The 25,566-nt window shown below is 43.7% G+C and overlaps 2 protein-coding genes across 2 annotated transcripts; both read right to left on the bottom strand.

Moving 5' to 3' along the window:
- Positions 1-3,596: 3,596 nt before the first annotated feature.
- LOC139170350 (peroxisomal succinyl-coenzyme A thioesterase-like) lies at positions 3,597-8,164 on the bottom strand. Its single transcript, XM_070757443.1, has 3 exons — positions 7,663-8,164; positions 6,468-6,670; positions 3,597-6,104 (listed from the first exon to the last, which is right to left on the bottom strand). The coding sequence occupies exons 1-3, from the start codon at positions 8,117-8,119 to the stop codon at positions 5,505-5,507; spliced, it is 1,260 nt and encodes a 419-aa protein (XP_070613544.1). The 5' UTR covers positions 8,120-8,164; the 3' UTR covers positions 3,597-5,504.
- A 2,364-nt stretch (positions 8,165-10,528) lies between these two features.
- LOC139170366 (acyl-coenzyme A thioesterase 3-like) lies at positions 10,529-24,328 on the bottom strand. The gene is made up of 4 exons (XM_070757483.1): positions 23,819-24,328; positions 15,900-15,976; positions 14,093-14,252; positions 10,529-10,768 (listed from the first exon to the last, which is right to left on the bottom strand). The coding sequence occupies exons 1-4, from the start codon at positions 24,273-24,275 to the stop codon at positions 10,668-10,670; spliced, it is 795 nt and encodes a 264-aa protein (XP_070613584.1). The 5' UTR covers positions 24,276-24,328; the 3' UTR covers positions 10,529-10,667.
- Between the last annotated feature and the right edge of the window lie 1,238 nt (positions 24,329-25,566).

Raw genomic sequence — 25,566 nt, 5'->3', positions numbered from 1 at the left:
CCAAAACACTTGAGGGTAGGACAAGTTTCTTGGTGACAATTAGAACAATTAATCAGTGGAACAACTTGCCTCCAGAAGTTGTAAATGCTCAACACCATAGTTCCCTCTAAGCTGAGCAGTGAGCAATCGCTCACTTAAAAATCATCATCAACTCAGAGTTTTCCAAACCTGCCCAGAAGCCGAGAGGGAAATTTTATTATTATTTCTATGCCGCCCAGTCCCGAAGGGACTGCCGCTCAGACACTATACTTTTCCGCCCACCCCCCAAAAAAATTAGAGAGAACACTGCGTCAACACTGGAGGTTTTTAAGGATTTAAGTTCTTAAATTTAAGAATTTAACTTTAAATTAAAGCATCTAATCTTAAATTTTTAAGATTAGATAACTATCTCTCTGAAGTGGTGCAGGGTTTCCTGCCTAAGCAGGGGTTGGACTAGACCTCCCAGGTCCCTTCCAACTCTGTTATTCTATTTTATTCTTTCTGTACTCTGTCAGAAATTATGACAACAGTAAGTATTCTGTAATTCTTTTCCTTGTGTACGTGTTGATCCTGATCATTCTGAGGGGCAGCTTCTATCCTAGAAACATAGAAATGTTGCAATAATACTATAGAGGGATATAGCATTGCTTCCAGCTGTACGGATTCAGCTCCAGTGATCTTAGAAGCCGATGTCTTAGAAGAACTTGAACGATTAAAGATAAATAAGGCAATGGGTCCAGATGGCATCCACCCCAGAGTTCTTAAAGAACTCAGATCTGTCATTGCTACCCCCCTGACTGATTTGTTTAACCAATCCCTGTTAACAGGAGATGTTCCTGAGGATTGGAGAATGGCCAGTGTTGTGCCTATCCACAAGAAGGGCAGTAGAGAAGAAGCTGGTAACTACAGGCCAGTTAGCTTGACATCAGTTGTAGTTAAAATGATGGAGACTCTACTCAAAAAGAGGATAAATCAGCACCTAAAAAACAATAACTTATTGGACCCAAATCAGCATGGCTTTACTGAAGGCAAATCATGTCAGACTAATCTCATTGATTTCTTTGACTATGTCACAAAGGTGTTGGATCAAGGTGGTGCCGTGGATATTGCCTATCTGGACTTCAGCAAAGCCTTTGATACGGTTCCACATAAAGAGCTGATAGATAAATTAGTGAAGATTGGACTTAATCCCTGGATAGTTCAGTGGATTTCAAGCTGGCTGAAGCATAGACATCAGAGAGTTATTGTTAATGGCGAGTATTCTGAGCAGAGACAGGTTACACGCGGTGTGCCACAAAGGTCTGTTCTGGGTCCTATTCTTTTTAATATGTTTGTGAGTGACACAGGGGAAGGTCTGGTAGGGAAGGTTTGCCTATTTGCCGATGACTCTAAAGTGTGCAACAGGGTTGATATTCCTGGAGGGGTCTGTAATATGGTAAATGATTTAGCTTTACTAGATAAATGGTCAAAGCAATGGAAACTGCAGTTTAATGTTTCCAAATGTAAAATAATGCACTTGGGGAAAAGGAATCCTCAATCTGAGTATTGCATTGGCAGTTCTGTGTTAGCAAAAACATCAGAAGAGAAGGATTTAGGGGTAGTCATTTCTGACAGTCTCAAAATGGGTGAGCAGTGTGGTCGGGCGGTAGGAAAGGCAAGTAGGATGCTTGGCTGCATAGCTAGAGGTATAACAAGCAGGAAGAGGGAGATTGTGATCCCCTTATATAGAGCGCTGGTGAGACCACATTTGGAGTACTGTGTTCAGTTCTGGAGACCTCACCTACAAAAAGATATTGACAAAATTGAACGGGTCCAAAGACGGGCTACAAGAATGGTGGAAGGTCTTAAGTATAAAACGTATCAGGAAAGACTTAATGAACTCAATCTGTATAGTCTGGAAGACAGAAGGAAAAGGGGGGACATGATCGAAACATTTAAATATGTTAAAGGGTTAAATAGGGTTAAATAGGGTTCCGGAGGGAAGTGTTTTTAACAGGAAAGTGAACACAAGAACAAGGTGACACAATCTGAAGTTAGTTGGGGGAAAGATCAATATGAGAAAATATTATTTTACTGAAACTTCCAGCAGACGTGGTTGGTAAATCCACAGTAACCGAATTTAAACATGCCTGGGATAAACATATATCCATTGTAAGATAAAATACAGGAAATAGTATAAGGGCAGACTAGATGGACCATGAGGTCTTTTTCTGCCGTCAGTCTTCTATGTTTCTATGTGTGACATAATGTAATGCTTGAACCAGGCCTGAACTCAGAGATGAACATAATGCTTGAAGACCTAACGGGTAAAGAAACAGAAAGCTAGTCGATACTATGCACTGATCACTACTCCAGTTTTTTTCATCCAAAAGATATTTAGGGCATTAAAACACTGTTTATCTGCAGGAATCCATTTTAGAAGTAGATGGTGTCATTTCCAAACATTATCCTGAAAGATTCTGTTACTGGAACCTTGGAAGGAAGTAATCCAATTGTTCTGCCCATTATAAATAAATTAAGCTATGAGGTTTCTCATAAATTAAGCTATGAGGTTTCTCAACAATTCTGCTTCAATAAACTTTATTAATACAAGGTGTCCAAAAGGAAAGCATATGAAATTCCCTGATATTTCCCTTACATTTCCTGTAATCTGCGATCTAGTTAAAGCGTGGTCGTGGATGATGTCATACCAAACAGCTAAGCTGTGGAGAAATATTGGTAGTTGAGGAAGCAAGTTGTTGCCTGATCCATTTTATTTTTTTACATGATTTTTACCTGACTTTTAAACATTTTAGTAGCTTGTTTTTTCCCGATTTATTGTTTTCTTCAGAAATCCCGCTAATTCCCTGATATTTCCCGAACCGCCAATTTCCCTGGTAATTCCCTGATTTCCCTGTTTTCCAGGTTTGCTGGATACCCTGTTAGTTATTAGTCACTACATGGCTATAATAGCATTCTGGTACAAGCAGTCTGATACAAGCAGTCACCGTGAGTTTAAATGGACTGCGGGGGATGGTAGAGGACATTGTCCATGGGGTTGGAATGGGTCGGACACAACTTAACAACTAACAACAACGGAACAGACTGGCCCTTCTCAAATCAAGTCTCAGTCTAAATCAATGATGGAGAACCTATGGCATGGGTGCCACAGGTGGCACACAGAGCCATATCTGACGGCATCTTAGCTTGCCCTAGCTCAGCTCCAGCACACATGTGCATACCAGCCAGCTGATTTTTTGGCTCACATAGAGGCTCTGGGAGGGCATTTTTGGCTTCCAGAGGGTCTCCAGAGGATGGGGGAGGGTGTTTTTGCCTAGGGAAGGTGAAAAATGGGCCTACCATGCCCACCAGAAATTGGGAAATGGGTGTTTCTGGCCTCCAGAAGGAAAAGGGAGGCAATTTTCGCCCTCCCCAGGTATTGAATTATGGGTATGGGCATTCATACAAGTGCGATAGTGTGTGTGAACAGGCTTTCAGCACCCGAGGGGAAAAAAGGTTCACCATGACAGGTCTAAATGGACATGTTTAGAAAGACAAGGCAACTTGTAGCTCCCAAATCAGCTATTCTCACACACTGAAGAGCTACAGCCTAAAAGATCAGAAGAACTCAAACAAGACTGATTTATTGATTTATTATTTGAATTTCTAGACCACTCTTCTCCGTACACTCAGGGCGGCTTACAAGGCAAGAATACAGAAATGAAACATGTAAGAAATCCAAACATTAAAACTCATCTTATCTAATCTAAAACCCGTTATTAAAACCATCATTCACATTTATTCCATCACAATCAGACATTCAGACAGAGTAGGATGTCAGTACTCAACGGCTCCAGGTCTGCCGGCAAAGCTGAGTTTTTGAGACTTTACGTAAGATGAGGAGGGTGGGTGCAGTACAAATCTCTGGAGGGAGTTGATTCCAAAGGGCCAGAGCTGCCACAGAGAAGGCTCTACCCCTCGCCACAGCCGAGAAATAGTGTTCTAGGCTCAGCTGTGGATCAAGGTGGACTCCCAAGTTGCAGACCCTCTCTGAAGGGGTCAAATGTCCCCCCCCCCCGAGTGATGGACAGACAGATGGAATTGTCCTGGCGGGGAGTGGGGAAGCCACCTTGTTGGGGTTGAGCTTGAGCCTGTTAACACACATCCAAACCCTAACAGCCTCCAGACACCGGCACATCACCTCCACTGCTTCACTGAGTTGGCACAGGTTGGAGATGTACAGCTGAGTGTCATCAGTGTACTGTTGATAATTCACCCTGTGTTGTTGGATGTTCTCACCCAGAGGTTTCATGTAGATGTTAAACAGCAGGGGGGGGGGAGGACTGACCCCTGAGGGACCCCACAGAGGGACCTAGGAGTCGATCTCTGACCCCCTGCCAACACCAAATGCGTCCAGCCAGATAAAACAAGAGGAAGGAGAAGAATCTTGAGATGAAGTTAGATCTCTCAACCGTACATGATGAGAAACCGTAGAGAATACCCATAATGGGCTCAGCAATCCAGCACTTGCTGAGATACAAGCTATGTCTGGGCCACAATGTCTCCCTTTGTTGAAAGGGCTCTAAACCATGGTGGAAAGAGATGAACACAAAGTTGATCTCTGCCCTTGCAGAAGACGCACCGTGCTGCGAGTGTCATTGGCAAAAGAGGAACAGGATGTTGCTTTCCCAAAAGGCCTGAAACCACTACATCGCTAATGACATTTGTGGCAGCAGTTTAAGGATTGTTTTTTTACCACAGTAATCTTGAATATCCCAATTCAAAGATGTGCAGCTGGGAGAGAACATGTATGTAGTATCGAGGAGGGAGCAGAAATTGTTTATCGGGTACAGCAACTGTATTCAGGTGAATTGTATATGCATGTACAATTCACTTGTATGGGCCCATTGGCATGTAAAACATCCTCTTATGGTTTACAGAAATAATTTGCAAATCAGATTAGTATTCAGGTTTTTGTAGCCTATCAATATGAAATACTCAAACTGCAACCGGAGAGAGGGTTTTGTCCTCTTTCTGCTCGAGATCCCCATGGACAATTAGTGGGCCACTGCGTGACACAGAACGCTGGACTCCATGGGCTTTGGGCCGATTCAGCATGGCTCTTCTTATGTTCTTATGGGCAACGTGACAATTTTGGAGGTGGGGGTACAAGGGGTGTGAACTTTCAACTGGGTGGGAAACTTTGGGAGTGTCAGATTCGGGTTTCCCACAGCGGGACCAGCATGGCTCTGGCAATAAATTGTAACTTTGAGGAAAACTTTGCCTTGGACTCTGATTTAAGTTTGGGTGCTATCTGGAACTCTGACACATAGACCCGTTTAATACATATGATGGATGTGTAAGGTGCTTAAGGGTTTCCAACTGGAAGACTTTTCACCAAACTAATGAAAATTGCAGTGCACCATTGGTATACCTGAAATATACTTTCTAAAGACCATCCCTCTGAGTTTAACTTGGTTACCAACTGACATCTAAAGTAGGATGAGAAATTTTGTCTTTCTTATGAGCAAGCAAAAATCTGCACCCTATAAAGTACTTTTCAAACTTGGCACCCGCAAGTGTTGTCTAAAAAAGGCCAATATTCTTCGCCAGGCATCTTCCTGTGCCTCTGCGTGTTCTTTCCACTTTCCACCCCAGACTAGAAGGGTCCCCAAAATCTTGTGAAATGAAATATAGCACAAGGGCATATAAGGAGGCTCCAAGAGGTGCCCAGCTCCAGGATAGCAATAGAACTCCACATGACGCCCATTCTGCTGAAGGCGACTAACAGCTTCTTGGCAGAACATCTGACTTTTCAAGTTTTGGTCATCCTGACCACATAGGAAGAGGTACTTGCTGAAGGACCTTTCAACAGGGATGCGGCATGGCCAGGTCGATGGGTCTTTGGGATCATCCATTATTTCACTAATATTCAATGCATTCGGAACATCAGCAACTTTGGCCTTCTCCCAATCATAAGGATGAGGTGGAATGATGTGTCTTTTCACTTTCAAGGGGATCAAAACATTTACCCCTGTGCCAGAAATGCTGACGGCCGCTTGAATGTCTGGGTAAAATGCAGCTAAAGCAACAGCGAGATCTGCACCTTTAGATAGTCCCAGAACTCCAATATTCATAGATTTAACCTGAAACCATAGAAAAAAAATTACCTTAATATCCATATCCATCATTTCCCCATTAATTAAAATTGATCTCCTAACTTCATTTCCTATAAAAGGTCTGCAATTATAACCTTCAAAATATATAACAAATTTGGAGAACACGAAGTTGAACCCAAATGGAACTTTTTGCACCACAAGTTGGAACCAAACCCAAGACCCCTTCAGTATCAATATAAGATAAGTTTGCATTTATGAATTTCAGTATAAACCAAAGTTTTCAGTTCCAAAAACACTTCAGATTAACTGCAGTGTACTATAAAACTATAAAAAAAATTTTTGCTGAAAAGTCAACACCCCATTACCCATGATCTCAGTTTGCTTGGATACCTTTTGTTGCTTTTGCAAGAACTCTATTGCTTCACCAAAATAATCTAAGTCAAGGAACTCTGGGAAATCTGGGAGATCTTCAAAATCTAAAAAAGCAACCGCCAGTGTAACAAAACCTCTGCTTGCCAAAAGACTTGCTCTATACTCCACCAGTCCGCCTCCAGATCCATACAAGTCAATAAGTGCTGGGAAAGGCCCAGGGCCTAAAAAGACATGAAAAAGAACAAGGTTTTATAGGATTATAAACTCAGAGACTAGCCCTTACAAAACCTACAATTTAAGACACCCTTTCCCAAACTAAAGTTATCCAACAGGTAGTGGACTTCCAGAAACCCAAATCAAACCATCTAGAGATATCCAGCACACTGCAGAATAAATGCTGGAAGGGTCTGTTTTAAGGCTACTAATGAAGATGTGCTTCACTGTCTAGTCTACAATAAATGGAGGTTGCAAAGCCTTGGTCTCTTCAGCCTTGAAAGACGGCATTTCTTGACCAAAGTGTATAAAATCATGCCTGGGATAGAAAAGGTGGATAGAGAAAAAATATTTTCTCTATCACATAATACTAGGACAAGGGGGCACTCCCTAAAGCTCATAGGTAAAAAAGCGAGGACAAATCAAGGGAAATATTTCTTCAACCAGAGGTTCATTGGTTTATGAAATTCAAGAGGTCGTGACAGCTGTCAGCCTGGATAGCTTCAAGGCAGGATTAGACAGATTCATGGATGCCAAGTGTATTGGTGGTTATTTAAACGGATGTCCATGTGCCGTGCATTGATAGTGGCTGTAGTAGCACTCCCCACCTAATAGGAACTCCTGCTTGAAAGGGGGTTGGACTAGATGACCTACAAGGTCCCTTCCAACTCTAATAATAAATCTAAATTAAGGATGAAATAATTTCCCGCGACACAGCCAAAGCTGTGCATGCAGCGCACCAGTAGCGGTGATAGTAGCAAGCATCCCCTGGTAGGAACTCCTGCTTGGGGAGAGGGGGGGGGATGCATTAGGTGACCTACAAGGTCCCTTCCAACTCTAACAATAAATCTAATTGAAGAATGAAAGAGTTTCCGCGAGTTCCTATGCTTCCCGCTTTTCCACCCAGCCTTCTTCAAGCGTGTTTGTTTCAGGGATTCCCAGCCCCGCGACCCCCGTGGGGGTTTCAGCCCTCATCCACCGGTGCAAGTTTGCCACTCACCGGGCGGGCAGAAGAGCGTGGCTCTGAGGCGGCCTTCTCGCACGGGCACTCTCTGCACGCCTTCGGCCATGAAGCGTCTCTCGCTGAGGCAGCTGCAAAGGGGCGAGCCGGAGACTCCGCGCCCACCGTACACCTCGTAGGTGACCCAGAAAGAGGTGAGGACGTTCCTCTTCCTCAGCCTCCTGTGGGGCGTCGTGGATTCCAGCGTCCACAGCAAACCCATGGGCTCGACCCCGGAGTAGCTGCCGCCCAGCGACGGGGAGCAGCTGAGGTCCAGTTCCCCGTCGCCCCCGGCCCGATAGTAAGCGCGCGACTGGAAAAGGTTGCCGCTTTCATCCACCAAAGAGGCCGCGACGGTGACCTCCTGGAAGGGGGAGAGGCCCTCGATCTTCACCTGGACGGGGTCGTCGTACAGGCAGGAGGGGGAAGGCAAGACCAGAACGCGCGCCGCCGCCATCCGACTAAAGTTCGCTCAAAAGCCAGCCACACTTATTTCGCTCCCTTGGACTTTTGACTCCCTGAGGTTTTTAAGGATTTAGGGTGGAGAATAAAAAGCACCCGTGATGGTTTCTGGGAAATGTAGTTTTTTAAAAAGCAGAACGCGAGGTAATTTTGCGCCCATTAGTTGTGAAGGCGCCGAGGCAGAACCGTTTACACCCTCTCAGCCCTAGGAAGGAGCAACAACAAACAAGCAGTTTTGAGAAGCTCGTCAGGGATAATCGCAGGGAATATTGTAGGGATTATTGCTCAGTCTTGCGTCTTTTCAAACTTTAGTAACCCTCTTCATGTAACACAGGTGTCGTCCTCAGACGCAGTCAATCGCGGTGAGAAGGAGGATAAATTTATTTATTTGGACTTACATGCCGCCCAACTCCCAAAATACTTCTACAGTAGTGTACAATGTACAATGTAGTTGTACAACAGTATTTTACACCATTATTGTACTGTATAACAATACAGATACAATTACTTATGCAACAGTATTGTACACCATTGTATTGTGCAACAGTACAGGGACTGTACAATGTACTTGTACTACAGCAATTTACACCATTATTATATTGTATTAGAGTACAGGTATTATGTACTTGAACAATACTGTAGTATTATACACCATTCAATAATAATAATGGCAAAATTCTCAGAAATTAGGGGCCGGGAGAGCTACCAAGCTAGAGTTAAAACAGCCCTGCAAACTGCCAAATGGTTGTGAGAGTTGCCGTGCTAGTTGGCCCCCTTGCACAGCAGAACTGGCAATCAAAAATGCAAAAGTAAGAACGTTAGCTTTCGTTATGTGGCATAGAGATTTTGTGGACAGCAAAGCTACTCAAAAATATGAGAATATCCTATTAGGAACCCAAAGATTATTTTTGTTGCATATTTATGTAAATATTTATTTGCAACCATAGATGTTAGTTGAACACATGAAATTACAGAAATCATATTAGTTTAACGGATCCTGCCCCTAATATTAACAGGGCTATTTATCAAAATGTGCTTTTGCATCTTCCTTTGCAGCCATAGGAAACAGCAAATTCATTCATTATGCTTGTCTTCATGAGACAATAATATATCAATCGATCAGAATTGGAAGGGACCTTGGAGATCTTCTAGTCCAGCCCCCTATTGAAGCAGGAGACTGTATGTATACTAGACAAGTGTACACTTAAGAAGTGTATACAGACCCTTCTTAAAACCTCCAGTAATGAAATACCCACAACTTCTAGAGGCAAGTTGTTCCACAGATTAATTGCTCACAGGACATTTCTCCTTAATTCCAGGTTGCTTCTCTCATTGATTAGTTTCCATTCATTGTTTCTTTTCCTGCTCTCTGGTGCTTTGGAAAACAAGTTGACCCCCTCTACTTTGTGGCAACCACTCAAAAACTGGAATACTATCATGTGCCCCCAGTTCTTCTTTTTGCTAGACTAGCCAAACCCAAATCCTGCAACCGTTCTTGATGTTTCAGTCTCCAGGCCTTTAATCATCTTAGTTGCACTTTTTTGAACTTTTTCCAAAGTTTCAATATCTTTTTTATGTGGTGACCAAAACCGGGTACAGTATTCCAGGTGTAGTCTTACTAAGGCTTTATAAAGTGGTAGTAATATCTCATATGATTTTTATTCTATGCATGTTTATACAACCAAGGATTGTATTGGCTTTTTTGGCTGCTGCTACACACTGCTGGCTCACATTTCGGTGATTGTCCACTAAGACTCCAAGATACCTCACTTACTGTTTTTGAGTCAGGTTTTGCTCAATCTGTAGTTGTACCTTTGGTTTTTCCTGCCTAGGTATAAAAACCTTGCTTTTCTCCACATTAAATTTTATTTTGTTGGATTGGGCCCATTGTTCAAGACTGTCAAGATCTTTTTGGATCCTGAATTTGTCTTCTGGGGCTGGCTATTCCTGCCAGCTCAGTGTCATCTCCAAATTTGAGAAGTTCCCCTTCTACTCCTTGTGCCCAAGATGGAATCTTGTGGTACTCCACCGCTTACTCCCTCTGACATGTAGAAGTAGTACCATTAAGGATGAGTCGTGTGTGGTTTGTCAGCCAGTTCCAAATTAATTGGTGTTTTTCTAGCTTACCAAGTAATTTGTGGTCTACTTTGTCAAATATCTTACTGAAGTCTAAGTATACTATGTCCACAGCATTTTGCTGGCCTACTAATTTAGTCACTTCGTTAAAGAATGAATTAAGATTGGTTTGGCATGATCTTTTTTAACAAACTCATGCTATTATTTTTAAGATCATATTGTTACCTTAATCAGAAAATGATTTGGTAATTGAGAGTGATGAGACAAAACATTTCATTGAAAATAGGAAAACAGCTGTGTAAGATACAGTTTGACCAACAGCTCCTATAATAATGCATTCATATGATATAAAAATTGCATTTTGTCTTTATGAGGTCAATTATGAAATTATTTATTTAAATTACATGAATAAATATATACAAAAATTGTAAGCACAGTTCCATATCAGATGTAAAAGGTTAGCTGTTTCAAGAGGAATCCAAGATCGGTTGTGCAGCTTTAGTGAGAGAATCCAACAGCTGATAATAGGAGTATTTTAGATCATATTCCATATCATACCAATAATTCACTGAGGAAGAAAGAAAAAGACTTTTAAAACTATTAATAGTATTCTTACCCCATAATTTAAGCTTTATAATGAACTCTGTGATTCAATGCAAATTAAAAAACAAACATACAGATAACCTGCAGATTCTACCCTTAATATTATTACCAATTCTCAACCAAACACTGGGCTTTTAAGAGATTCTGTTCTTGGAACCTTGGAAGGAAGTAATCCAATTGTTCTGCCCATTATAAATAAATTGAGCCGTGAGATTTTAACAATTCTGCTTCAATAAACAACTTTATTACTAGCAATAGTCACACATGGCTATAACAGCATTCTGATACAGTTATTTTCAAATGTAATCTAGTTTTATATATTTTTCATGGAAACAGAATTTATTTATTTATTTTTAAAGGGTGTAAAATAGGGAGATCATATAGAGTCCATTGTGAAGATGATCTTTAAATGGACATAACCAAGGTAGTCCTTGCTTAACTATGTTAATTAGGAGTGCAATTTTGACTGCTAAGCAATGTGGTTGTAAACAGCAATGTTACGTAAGCTCATCCCTCAGCAACCACAATTCCAGCAGTCCTCATGGCTGTTGTTAAGTGTGGACCCCCTTGCAATGCCCGGCAAGCTTCTTACAAGCAAAATTCATGGAAAAGCACCAAATCCTGAGCAAGCTAGCAAGCAGGCTGGCGGGCAGTTAAGTGGCTGCCGTGGCATGGCACAAGCGGAGAATAGGTGCTACAAGTTGCAGAAGATGAGCAGGTGGCTGCAATGTGAATGCAGTCATGTGAGCATGGTATGGCGTACATAGGGAGTAGGTGCTAATGGCAGGTGCACACTACGCTATATGAGTTCCCTTGGATTGTGTGCTCCATAGCTGGGTTCCTCAGGAGACAAAGCAGCAGAAGTGAACTACAGCAATGACGTGCAACTTTCCCTACAAGCTTCCCCAATGGCTCTGCTTGCCAGAAGCTGGCAGGGAAGATCACAAATGGCTAGCAAGTGTCTGCAGGACACTGCAACCATCAAGTTGCCAAGGCCCAGTGTCCACATCAGATCCACATCAGGACACTGCCATTCTGGAGGAGGGAGGAGGGTTGGTATTTTTATGATCTGTGTTTTGGTCCTTTGGTGTATCTTCCTGGGGAGGGATGAGGCTGGGGCCATCCGTTTTGTCTTAGCTCCAAAGAAGATGGGGGTGTGGTCATAGTTCCCTCTAAGCTGAGCAGTGAGCAATCGCTCACTTAAAAATCATCATCAACTCAGAGTTTTCCAAACCTGCCCAGAAGCCGAGAGGGAAAGAGTGAGAGGGAAGGAGAGAGAGAGGAAGAGAGAGAAACAGATAGAAAAAAGAGAGGAAGGAAAAGAGAAAGAAAAAGAATGGGAGTAAGGAAGAGAGAAAGAAAATCAAAATCTAGTTTGAAATTAGCTCAACTATTTAAGTGGCATTTTGATATTAATAGAGTTGCCCTATTATGAGCTCACTGTTATAGACACACATTACAGTATTTTATTTTGAAATTCTCTGAGGCAAAACAGGGTGGGTTTTTTATTTGTTTGTTTGTTTGTTTGTTTATTTATTTATTTATATTTATTTATTTATTATTTCTGTGCCGCCCAGTCCCAAAGGGACTGCCGCTCAGACACTATACTTTTCCGCCCACCCCCCCAAAAAATTAGAGGGAACACTGGTGTGGTGCCTGAGAATAGTTTCTTATCACCTTCTCTGCTTGTAGTTCTCACAACAACCCAACAGCTGGCGATTGGCCCATGTGGGGTTGAGCAATAGGGAGGGGTTTTGACAAACAACTTTCAACCTAAAGTTCTAGTGCGGCAACTTTAGATCCTACCTATTCTCTTTGCTATCACTGTCTCCCAATAAAAGTTCCTGTTGAAATGCTACCGGTTTCAAGAGTTCTGCTTTCTCGAGGGGACCGCTGAGGTAAGACCTTACACCCAGTTTGTGATCACAAGAGTGCAGAGATGACCAGTTGTAAGTTCCACTTGTTGAGCACTATGGTAACGTCAAATAGACACTGAAGAGATGGACATTAATCAAGGACTACTTACAGCATATAACTTAATTTGACTTTAAACTTAATTTGCTTTGCAGCAGAGAAACTGCTAAACTGTCAACGCATAGTGGTAGAACATGAACTTCCCAATTAAAATACAGTAGTCCCTCACCTATCGCTGGTGTTACGTTCCAGACCTGGCCGCGATAGGTGAAATCCGCGATGGGGAATTTATCGACTGATAATACTTATTTAAGTATTTATATTGTAATTGTTTGGTAAGTTTTCATTGTTTTAAGTGTTTATAAACCCTTCCCACACAGTATTTATTTTAGATACAGTATTTAAATACAGTATTTACAATTTTAGATTTTTTATTTTTTTTTAAGCCTGCCGATCGAGTTCGGCGGGCTGTTTAAATCTGCCGATCGACTTCCTCAGAAACCCACGATGAAGTGAAGCCGCAGTAGGTGAAGCGCGGTATAGCGAGGGACTATTGTACATCATTATTTTCAGATCTCACGTGTTCAAGAGCTGGTTTGGATCCTGAGTTGCCTTCTATAAAATAAATATTATTTCAAGTGGAAGTCCTAACTACTGGAAGATAGTTTTTGACAATTCTTTCTTTTGCAATCTCCTCAAGGTCACTGAACATGTGACCTTGAAGGTGAAGCCAGATCTATGGCTACAAGTGGTTTGCTTTGAATTGATCACAATATCTCTCCTGCTGGATAAGTGTAATAACCTTTTAAAGATCCCTATGCTCATCTAATGCTCTTACTCTTGGTTTTACATTCTTTAAGCTTCTTGTCTTTTATATGTACTTTCAGTTTTAATACATATATCCTATATATCTAGGTTTTCATTTTTTTTTCTTTTTTTATTGTAAATTCTGGTGTGTTTTCTATGCTTTTAAACTGACTACATCCCACACTTCTTATACTGGCCTACGATGGTAATAAAGATTTGATTTGATATTTTGAAATTACATTGAATGCAATCTAACTGAAGACAGAAGAAATTGGCAATAGCCTCACGGTATTTTTACAGCCCTCTCTAAGCGGTTTACAGAATCAGCCGATTATCCACAACAATCTGGGTCCTCATTATACCCACCTCAGAAGGATGGAAGGCTGAATCAATCTTCAGCCGGTGGTGAGATTTGAACTGCTGAAGTACAGCTAGCAGTTAGCTGAAGTAGCCTGCAGTGCTGCACTCTAACCACTGTGCCACCCTGGCTCTTGTTTAATATTGACATTAAAATCTGGTGAGCTTGTAGCTATTATAAATTAAAAGATAACTTTGGCATTTTTCTTACCTGCTATGCAGCCATGTGATTGCTGAACATGATGGAACCAAAGAGAAGGAAGATACAACATTTCACCAGACTTCACAATACATCTTAAAGGCTTTGCCTGAGCATATTCTGTGTATTGTTTCAGATCTGGATTTAAAGGATCTAAAGGGATCCAGGGTACCTTTGTGGATGAAAGGTTAATGATATTAATAGCTATTAATAAGATAGTTATTTCTTCCAGAATTGAATCATTTTTTTCTTTTTAAGAGAAATATTTATTATTATTATTATTATTATTATTATTATTATTATTATTATTATTATTATTATTAATTAGATTTGTATGCTGCCCCTCTCCATAGACTCAGGGCAGCATACATTTAAAAAGCTCTGAAAATAGAATCCTGCAGAATTATTAAGCAATACAACCAAATATAAAAAGGATTTTTAAAAAAACAATTAGTGTGGAGATGGGACAGAGTCCCAGAAGGACAACCATCACTGCCGTCCTACACCAATCTGGGCTTTATGGCAAAGTGGCTACATGGAAGTCTCACCTCAGTGCAAAGCACTTGAAAGCCCACTTGGAGTTTGCAAAATAAAAAATAAAAACAACCCACCCACCCACCCCCATATAATAGACACTGAGACTGTGAGGAACAAGGTTCTCTGGTCTGATGAAACCAAGATTGAACTATTTGGCCTCAATTCTAAACATTATATCAGAGGACTGCTCATCATCTGCTCAGCATCATCCAACAGTGAAGGATGGGAGTGGCAGCATCATGATGTGAGGGTGTTTTTCAGCAGCAGGGACTAGGAGACTGGTCAGGGTTGAGAGGAAGCTGAATGGAGCAAAGTACAGACTTATCCTCAATGGAAACCTGTTCCACGGAGCTCAGGATCTCAAAATGGGCCGAAGGCTCACTTTCCAATAGGTGTCATGGCCCTATCAGTGCCTGAGTCCGAGGTGGAGAATGAGACCAAAGCTAGGGAAACAACTGGAGGAGCAGGACGAGACAGTCCAGGGTCCCTCAAGCCTGAGAAGGATCGCCAGTGAGAGAGGGCACAGGAGGACCAGGCGAGGGGGGAAGACAGGGCAGGCAGCGAAGCAGATGAGGAATTAATAATAATAATAATAATTTATTAGATTTGTATACCACCCCTCTCCGAAGCCTTGGGGCGGTTCACAACAATGATAAAAACAATATTATAGTGGCACAAATCTAATATTAAAAGAAATAACTAAAACCCTATCATATTAAAACCAGATAACACATACATACCAAACATAAATTATAAGGAGCCTGGAAGAAAGACGTCTCAAATCCCCCATGCCTGGCGGTACAGGTGGGTCTTGAGTAGTTTACGGAAGATAAGGAGGGTGGGAGCAGTTCTAATCTCCGGGGGGAGTTGATTCCAGAGGGCTGGGGCCGCCAGAGAGAAGGCTCTTCCCCTGGGGCCCGCCAGACGACATTGTTTAGTCGACGGGACCCGGAGAAGGCCAACTCTGTGGGACCTTATCGGTCGCTGGGATTCGTGCGGTAGCAGGCGGTTCCGGAGGTACTCTGGTCCAATGCCATGTAGGGCTTTAAAGGTCATAACCAACAATTTGAAATGTGACCGGAAACTGATCGGCAGCCAATGCAGGCCACGGACTTTCACACACACACACACACAGAGTCTGATCTCTGAGCACAGAGAATGGAGAGGAAGCGGAATCAGCGCAGAGCAACCCGACCGATTCTGGAGGAGGTTCATGAAAATATTTTTAAACTAATAAGATATAAACATAGGTTTATAAAGTAGACTTAAAAGTTATACCTACCTTCTCTGCTGTTTTATCTTCCAGAATATCAAATGACCCATCTTCTGAGATGTCGTAAGTTTCTGGTGGATATAACTCTGGAACATGAAGTACATATGGAAGCGTATTGCTTACGATTAACTCTGCAGTTCACACACTGTGCATGTGCTACAGCACCTCAGGGCAATGTGGCAAACTCACAGGAGCACCATGGGGTATTTCATCACTTAATACAGATTGTTACCCTAAAACAGATTGTTTTACTGGGAATTATTTTTATCAGAAATCTGAAGTTGAATTTATATACAGTGGTACCTCGAGATACGAGTTTAATTCGTTCCGGACCTGGGCTCTTAAGTCGAGCAGCTCTTATCTCGAACGACTTTTCCCCATAGGAATTAATGTAAATAATTTTAATTGGTTCCAGCCCTCAAAAAACTCACAAAGTTAGTCTAAATTATGCAGAAAGACATGTTTTTAATGAAGAAATGTACATGTACATATAAATGAATAATGAAGTTTCTTTCACTTAACTTGTAAACTTTCTTAAACTTTTAAATTTACATATGTTCAACTTCTCTGCCACCCAATCCTGTAGGACAGAGGTCCCCAACCCTTTTTGCACCAGGGACCGGCTTTAAGCGATCAAGAGAGGAATGGGTGAATGAATGGACGGAGGGTGGGAAGGAAGGAAGGAAAGAAAGAGGGAAGGGACAGGAACAGAGGAAGGAAGGAAGGAAACTTATGAAAGGGGAGAGTAAGAGAGGAATGAGTGGAGGGAGGGAGGGAAGAAGGTGGGAAGGAGAAAGAAAAGAAGAAATAGAGGAAGGGAAGGTAAAAGAGAGAAAGAAAAAGAGCAAGAAAGAAAGAAAGAAAGAAAGAAAGGGGGAAGGGACAGGAACAGAGGAAGGAAGCAAGGAAACTTATGAAAGGGGAGAGTAAGAGAGGAATGAGTGAAGGGAGGGAGGGAGGGAAGAAGGTGGGAAGGAGAAAGAAAAGAAGAAATAGAGGAAGGGAAGGTAAAAGAGAGAAAGAAAAAGAGCAAGAAAGAAAGCTGCAAGCACCCCCCCCCCCGAGCCCCCCAGGCCGGCTGCAACCTTTTAAAACACGCGCGCCGCTTCGCAGCTGTCTCCTGAAGCCGAACGTGGAAGTTAGCGTTTGGCTTCAGGAGACAGCTCCTTGGCGCTTGTATCTCGAATTTGGGCTTGTAAGTAGAACAAAAATATCTCTCCCCTCCCAGCTCTTATCTCGAGTTGCTCTTAAGTAGAGCAGCTCTTATGTCGGGGTTCCACTGTATAGCTTTGGGGAGGGGGGATATTTATGTATTTATTTATTTCTATAAATATAAAAAATCATATATGTCCACATATAATCACCTGTTTTAATACTGAGGACGAATTAGGCATTCTGTGGGAATGCAAGACTGGAATTCCCTTTTCCTGCCTTTCTTTTTAAGCCACACTGGGAAGAAGAATTTGGAATGGGGCCATAGCACAGCATAAATATCGTTTAATTCTCTGATTAATCAATCCAAATTCTAGCTCCCCGATATACGAGGGTCGCCCAGAAAAGTAATGCATCACATTTTTTTTCTTCAACAATTATTTATTTATTTGTTTATTAATCAGATTTGTATGCTGCCCCTCTCCGCAGACTCGGGGCGGCTAACAGCAATAATAATACAATGTAAACAAATCTAATATTTAAGTTAATTTAAAACCCCAATTTAGAAACCAATCATACATATCATGCATAAATTTTTATAAGCCTAGGGGGAGGGAAAGTCTCAATTCCCCCATGCCTGATGACAGAGGTGGGTTTTAAGGAGCTTACGAAAGGCAAGGAGGGTGGGGGCAACTCTGATATCTGGGGGGAGTTGGTTCCAAAGGGTCGGGGCCACCACAGAGAAGGCTCTTCCCCTGGGTCCTGCCAAACAACAGTGGAGAAGGCCAACTCTGTGGGACCTAACTGGTCGCTGGGATTCGTGTGGCAGAAGGCGGTCACAGAGATATCCTGGTCCGGTGCCATGAAGGGCTTTATAGGTCATAACCAACACTTTGAATTGTGACCGGAAACTGATTGGCAACCAATGCAGACTGCGGAGTGTTGGTGTGACATGGGCATATTTAGGAAAGCCCATGACTGCTCTCACAGCTGCATTCTGCATGACCTGAAGTTTCCAAACACTTTTCAAAGGTAGCCCCATGTAGAGAGCATTACAGTAGTCGAGCCTCGAGGTGATGAAGGCATGAGTGGCTGTGAGCAGTGACTCCCGGTCCAAATAGGGCTGCAACTGGTGCACCAGGTGAACCTGGGCAAACGCCCCCCTCGCCACAGCTGAACACAATGAAACTTACACACAAGAAAGAATGATGTTTCTTCTGCACTCCCTATTTTTCCACGTAATCTCTGTCCTGTTCTATGGCCTTCCTCCAGCGAGTCACACAAGGGCATGTATGCCCTGTCGGTACCACTCCTTGTTCTAATGGCCTCACCCTCTGTTCTTCTGTTCTGTTCTTCTAATGGCCTCACTCTGTTCTTCTGTTCTGTTCTGTCTTCTAATGGCCTCACCCTCTGTGCCCAGGACTAACCGTACTTCTCTCAACTGTAAATTCCCCATAAACTGTACACAAACGTTTGTGAATGTTCCCAACAGTTTCTTTATCTGCAGTGAGAAGTTCAATGACGACACGCTGCTTGTAACATACACCAACTATAGATGCCATTTCAAAACACTGCTGCAGCTACGCTATCTATCTGAAGAAACGCAAAATTTACACACACACTCCTGACAATTCAAATAACGTACTGTATATCTAATGTTTTGCATTCGTACCATTACTGTAGGCTGGGGGGGAAAAAAGTGATGCATTACTTTCTGGGCAGCTATCGTATATCAGCATTGGAAATTTTTAACCATAATATCTCCCCTTCAAAGTTAACAGAAATTTCAGAAGAAGGGAATTTATCAAGGAGTCGACCCTCCCCACCCCCCTTATCAACAGCATCATTCTAAAATGTCCCCACTTTCATGCAGATGCTTTTATAAATATTTTAAAAGCAGGAAAGAAATCACAAATCCTATGTAATCCCTGGTTTGGTTACTGATTTTTTTTTCTTCCAGAAATTGTGTCAAAAGTTCGAGATCTAGAGCAGTGTTTCCCAACCTTGGCAACTTTGGTTTCCGGTCACAATTCAATTCAAAGTGTTGGTTATGACCTATAAAGCCCTTCATGGCACCGGACCAGAATATCTTCGGGACCATCTTCTGCTGCAGGAATCCCAGCGACCGGTTAGGTCCCACAGAGTTGGCCTTCTCCGGGTCCCGTCAACTAAACAATGTCGTCTGGCGGGACCCAGGGGAAGAGCCTTCTTTGTGGTGGCTCTGACCCTCTGGAACCAGCTCCCCCCTGAGATTAGGACTGCCCCCACCTTCCTTGCCTTTCGTAAACTCCTTAAAACCCACCTCTGCCGTCAGGCATGGGAGAATTGAAACATCTCCCCCTGCCCATGTTGTTTTGGTGTTTGATAGATTGTGTGCTTGTTTTTTTATATATATTGGGGTTACTTTTATGAATTTTTTAACCTAAAACTGTACTTAGATTGGTCTAGGTCCTCAACAGTCAGGATTCAGGCCCGGCTACAGCACGGAAACGGCTTTGGTCGCGCTGATGGATGATCTCTGGCGGGCCCGGGACAGGGGTTTATCCTCTGTCCTGGTGCTTCTTGACCTCTCAGCGGCTTTCGATACCATCGATCATGGTATCCTTCTGCGCCAGTTGGAGGGGTTGGGAGTGGGAGGCACTGTTCTTCAGTGGTTCTCCTCCTACCTCTCTGGTCGGTCGCAGTCGGTGTTAGTGGGGGGTCAGAGGTCGACCTCTAGGTTACTCCCTTGTGGGGTGCCTCAGGGGTCGGTCCTCTCCCCCCTACTATTTAATATCTACATGAAACCGCTGGGTGAGATCATCCAAGGGCATGGGGTGAGGTATCATCAATATGCAGATGATACCCAGCTTTACATCTCCACCCCTTGTCCAGTCAGCGAAGCAGTGGAAATGATGTGCCGGTGCTTGGAGGCTGTTGGGGTCTGGATGGGTGTCAACAGACTCAAACTCAACCCGGATAAGACGAAGTGGCTGTGGGTTTTGCCTCCCAAGGACAATTCTCTACATGGGGCTACCTTTGAAAAGTGTTCGGAAACTTCAGATCGTGCAGAATGCAGCTGCGAGAGCTATCATGGGCTTTCCTAAATATGCCCATGTCACACCAACACTCCGCAGTCTGCATTGGTTGCCGATCAGTTTCCGGTCACAATTCAAAGTGTTGGTTATGACCTATAAAGCCCCTCATGGCACCGGACCAGAATATGTCCGGGACCGCCTTCTGCCGCACGAATCCCAGCGACCAGTTAGGTCCCACAGAGTTGGCCTTCTCCGGGTCCGGTCAACTAAACAATGTCGTTTGGCGGGACCCAGGGGAAGAGCCTTCTCTGTGGCGGCCCCGACCCTTTGGAACCAACTCCCCCCAGATATCAGAGTTGCCCCCACCCTCCTAGCCTTTCGTAAGCTCCTTAAAACCCACCTCTGTCGTCAGGCATGGGGGAATTGACCTTTTCCCTCCCCCTAGGCTTATAAAATTTATGTATGGTATGCTAGTATGTATGATTGGTTTTTAAATTGGGGTTTTATAAATTAATTAAATATTAGATTTGTTACATTGTATCATTATTGCTGTGAGCCGCCCCCAGTCTGCGGAGAGGGGCGGCATACAAATCTGATAAATAAATAAATGAATGAATGAATGAATGAATGAATGAATGAATGAATGAATGAATGAATGAATGAATAAATAAATAAATATTAGATTTGTCACTATGTACTGTTTTTGCCATTGTTGTGAGCCGCCCCGAGTCTGCGGAGAGGGGCGGCATATAAATCCAATAAATCTAATCTAAATCTAATCTAACTTAAAGATATTTGGACTTCAACTCCCAGAATTCCCCAGCCAGCAAATATCTTCTAGTTGCCAAGGTTGGGAAACATTGATCTGGAGTATAGCCTTTCCAGCACGATGTGTTCCACATGTTTGAGGAATATAACCAGTGATGGGCTACCAAAACTTTTACTACCACACTGTGGGCGTGGCTTATGCATTTTGTTTCAACATCTTTCAGTGCAAATTGGATATTCTGGGGTGAAGCTCCATTTTCACTACCCCACTGCGTTCCCCCCCATCCGGGCATTAGCCCACCGCTGATTATGTACTATATAAAGTGTATGTATGTACGCACGCATAGCTCTTCTAAATTTATACACATTCAACCTCATTTCCAGAGCCCAGAAGGGAAAAAAAGGGAAAAAATTAAATTTTGCTACCGATACTGTGTACCTGACCGTACCCGTAGGAGCCCACCACTGAATATAACTGTCAAAATGCTCAGCCCACAAAACTATTGTTCCAATAACCTATAGCAGTGTTTCCCAACCTTGGCCACTTGAAGATATCTGGACTTCAACTCCCAGAATTCCCCAGCCAGCATTTGCTGGCTGGGGAATTCTGGGAATTGAAGTCCAAATATCTTCAAGTGGCCAAGGTTGGGAAACACTGACCTATAGAGCCGTTATGGTGAGCCTACGGCCCACGTGCCATAGATGGCATGCAGAGCCCTCTCTGTGGACATGTGAGCCATCGCCCCAGCTCAGCTCCACCGGGCATTCGCATGTGCCAGCTGGTTTTCGGATGTTTGCCACACATGCATGGGGAGTGGGGCACATGTCAGAGAAGCATGGTGGGGGTCACACGCACATGCGCAGGGGCAGAGCACACGCAAAGGTTGTGCGTGCATATGCAAGGGGCGGGGCATGCGGGCATTGCATTATGGGTGTGCACATACGAGCTTTTGGCACACAACAACAAAAAGGCATCATTGCTATAGAATAACAGGTTTGGGAAAGTTTATTGTAATCCATTATGCCCATGTACAGGTAGTTACATAGAAACATAGAAGATTGATGGCAGAAAAATACCTCATGGTCCATCTAGTCTGCCTTTATTTTATTTCCTGTACTTTATTTTAGGGTGGATATATGTTTATTGCAGGCATGTTTAAATTCAGTTACTGTGGATTTACCAACCACGTCTGCTGGAAGTTTGTTCCAAGCATCTACTACTCTTTCAGTAAAATAATATTTTCTTATGTTGTTTCTGATCTATCTCCCAACTAACCTCAGATTGTGCCCCCTTGTTCTTGTATTCACTTTCCTATTAAAAACACTTCCCTCCTGAACCGTATTTAACCCTTTAACATATTTAAATGTTTCGATCATGTTCCCCCTTTCCCTTCTGTCCTCCAGACCAGTGTTTCCCAACCTTTTTTGAGCCGCGGCACATTATTCACATTTTCAAAATCCTGGGGAACACTGAAAGGGGTGGGGGGTGGGGGTGGGGGGGCTAAAGAAAATTTTGGACAAAAAAAAAATCTCTTCCTCCATTTTGCTCTATTTCTCCTTCCCTCTTTCTTTCTCTCTCTTCCTTCCTTCCCTTCTTTCTCTCCATCCCTTTCTTTCTTCCTCTCTTTTTTGCTCTCTTTCTCTCTCCCTCCTTCCCTCCCTCTGTCTTTCTAACTCCCTTGCTCTCTCTGCCTCTCTTGCTATCTCTCTTTCATTCTCTCTCTTTCTCTCTCTTTCTCTGTCTCTCTTGCTATCTCTTTCTTTCTCTCTCTCTTGCTATCTTTGACTTTCTCTGTCTCTTGCTATGTCTCTCTTTCTCTCTCTCTCTGCCTCTCTTGCTATGTCTCTCTTTCTTTCTCTTTCTCTTTCTCTCTCTGCCTCTCTTGCTACGTCTCTCTGCCTCTTGCTGTCTCTTTCTCTCTCTCTCTTTCTCTCTTGCTATGTCTCTCTTTCTGTCTTTCTCTCTCTGTCTCTCTTGCTGTCTCTTTCTCTCCCCCCTCTCTCCCTCTCTTTCTCTCTCTCCCTCTCTTGCTATCTCTTTCTCTCTCTTTCTCTCCCTCTCTTGCTATCTCTTTCTCTCCCCCCTCTCTCCCTCTCTCTTTCTCTCAGCAGCCGCAGCAGGTAGTAGCCGTGGGGCGGTGGCAAGGTCGTCAGCTGTGAGGCGGAGCTCCGGAACGGAGGCACCGACGGCGTCTAGCTGCCGCCGTCAGTGCCTCTGTTCCAGAGCTCCGCCTCACAGCTGACCACTCTGCCGCTGCCCCACGGCTACTACCCGCTGCAGCTGCTGAGAGAAAGAGAGAGGGAGAGAGGGGGGAGAGGGGGGCTACTACCCGCTGCGGCTGCCGCTGCTGCCACCATCACCCTCCCGCTGCGCGCCGCCCTTCCGCTGCCGCTACCCTCCCACCAGGCCCCAAAGCTCACCTGCTGCAGCCGCCAGGGAAGCTCCAGCCAGGCGGGGCGCTGCAGTTGCCGGAAAACTTGGAAGGCGCTAAGAAGGAAGCTCAGCTTCCGTTCTCACAACTTTTTGCTCTTCACAAAAAGTTTCGAGACCAGAAGCTGAGCTGCTTTCTTTGCGACACACACTACTACTGTAGTAGTAGCACTCCCCCCCTAATAGGAACTCCTGCTTGAAACGGGGTTGGACTAGATGACCTACAAGGTCCCTTCTAACTCTAATAATAAATCTAAATTAAGGATGAAATAATTTCCCGCAACACACAGCCAATGCTGTGCATGCAGCGCACCAGTAGCGGTGATAGTAGCAAGCATCCCCTGGTAGGAACTCCTGCTTGGGGAGAAGGGGGGTTGCACTAGATGACCTACAACTCTAACAATAAATCTAATTGAAGAATGAAAGAGTTTCCAGCGAGTTCCTACGCTTCCCGCTTTTCCACCCAGCCTTCCTCAGTCGTGTTTGTTTCAGGGATTCTCTGCCCCGCGATCCCCGTGGGGGTTTCAGCCCTCATCCACCGGTGCAAGTTTGCCACTCACCGGGCGGACAGAAGAGCGTGGCTCCGAGGCGGCCTTCTCGCACGGGCACTCTCCGCACGCCTTCGGCCATGAAGCGCCTCTTGCTGCGGCAGCTGCAAAGGGGCGAGCCGGAGACTCCGCGGCCGCCGTATACCTCGTAGGTGACCCAGAAAGGGGTGAAGACGTTCCTCTTCCTCAGCCTCTTGTGGGGCGTCGTGGATTCCAGCGTCCACAGCAAACCCATGGGCTCGACCCCGGAGTAGCTGCCGCCCAGCGACGGGGAGCAGCTGAGGTCCAGTTCCCCGTCGCCCCCGGCCCGATAGTAAGCGCGCGACTGGAAAAGGTTGCCGCTTTCATCCACCAAAGAGGCCGCGACGGTGACCTCGTGGAAGCGGGAGAGGCCCTCGATCTTCACCTGGACGGGGTCGTCATACAGGCAGGCGGGGGAAGGCAAGACCAGAACGCGGGGCGCCGCCATCCGAGTAAAAGTTCCCTCAAAACCAGCCGCGCTTTATTTTGCTCCCTCGGACTTTTGACTCCCGCTTTATAAACCTGAGGCTTTTAAGGATTTAGGGCGGCGAATAAAAAGCATCCGTGAGGGTTTCTGGGAGGTGTAGTTCCTTAAAAAACAGAACGCGAGGTAATTTTGTGCCCATTAATTGTGAAGGCGCCGAGGCAGAACCATTTACACCCTCTCATCCCTAGGAAGGAGCAACAACCAATTTTGAAAAGCTCGCCAGGAATAATTGCAGGGATGTTTGTTCAGTCTTGCGTCTTTTCAAACTACAGTAATCCTCTTCATGTAACATGGGTCACGTCCTCAGACGCAGTCAATCGCAGTGCAAGGAGGGGAAATTTATTTATTTGGACTTACATGCTGCCCAGTTCCCAAAGTTCTTGTACACCATTGTCCAAGTACAATGTACTTGTTCAATAATACATCCATTCAGTTGGGATAACAAAGTTGTAATAAATCTAGCTCTGGGTTCCTGATAAAAGATTGCGATGTAAAACGTAATGAGTCAAATTTTCCACCTGTAAGTTATTACAAGTGCATAAATTGTGTGTCTCTGTAATCCTTTGCACCTTCCATTCAAAGAGGCTGTGGGCATTGTTTGAAAGCAAAGTTCTATTAAGAGCTGTCTGAGGAATGCGACTGTAAATAGCATATTCCTTGCCCATCCTTTAAAAAATGGTGCCACATAGTTAATGCTATGTCTAAAATCTTTTTTAAAAATAAGTAGTCCTTCAATAACGTAGTTTTTAAAATCCATACATCGTTTAACATCTTATAACAGTAACTCTTGAGTATTGTTCCAACAAGGCAACAGTTTAATCTCCAAAATGCCAAGGATTATATAAAGTTCCAGGTCTAATGTCTTTATTAGCTTTTATTTCATTCATCAGCTTGTCAGTCCCCACAGAGACAGATGTGTGTGGATCAAATAAAGCTAGCAGGCTGTGTAGTTAGGACACGTAGTAGCCATCATGTCATCTACTGGTTTAGCTGGAAGCCCATTAATCCCATTATAGGGCAAAGATGGTAACTTGGAATTACGAAATGCAAAACGAAATTCAACTCAAAACGAAATTCAATGGTGAAAAAAGTAAGATTTTACATTTAGGCAAGAAAAACAAAACACACAGGTACAGTATATGTGGTACCTTGTTGAATAGTGGTGACTATGAGAGGGATCGTAAACTACTTAAAACCCACCTATACCGCCAGGCATGGGGGAGTTGAGACACCTTTCCCCCAGGCTCTTTAT

The sequence above is a fragment of the Erythrolamprus reginae genome, chromosome 1 (assembly GCF_031021105.1).
Source record: "Erythrolamprus reginae isolate rEryReg1 chromosome 1, rEryReg1.hap1, whole genome shotgun sequence".
NCBI classification, from domain to species: domain Eukaryota; kingdom Metazoa; phylum Chordata; class Lepidosauria; order Squamata; family Dipsadidae; genus Erythrolamprus; species Erythrolamprus reginae.
The sequence above is the reverse complement of the archived record's forward strand: the minus strand, read 5'-3'. Positions and strand labels throughout refer to the sequence as shown.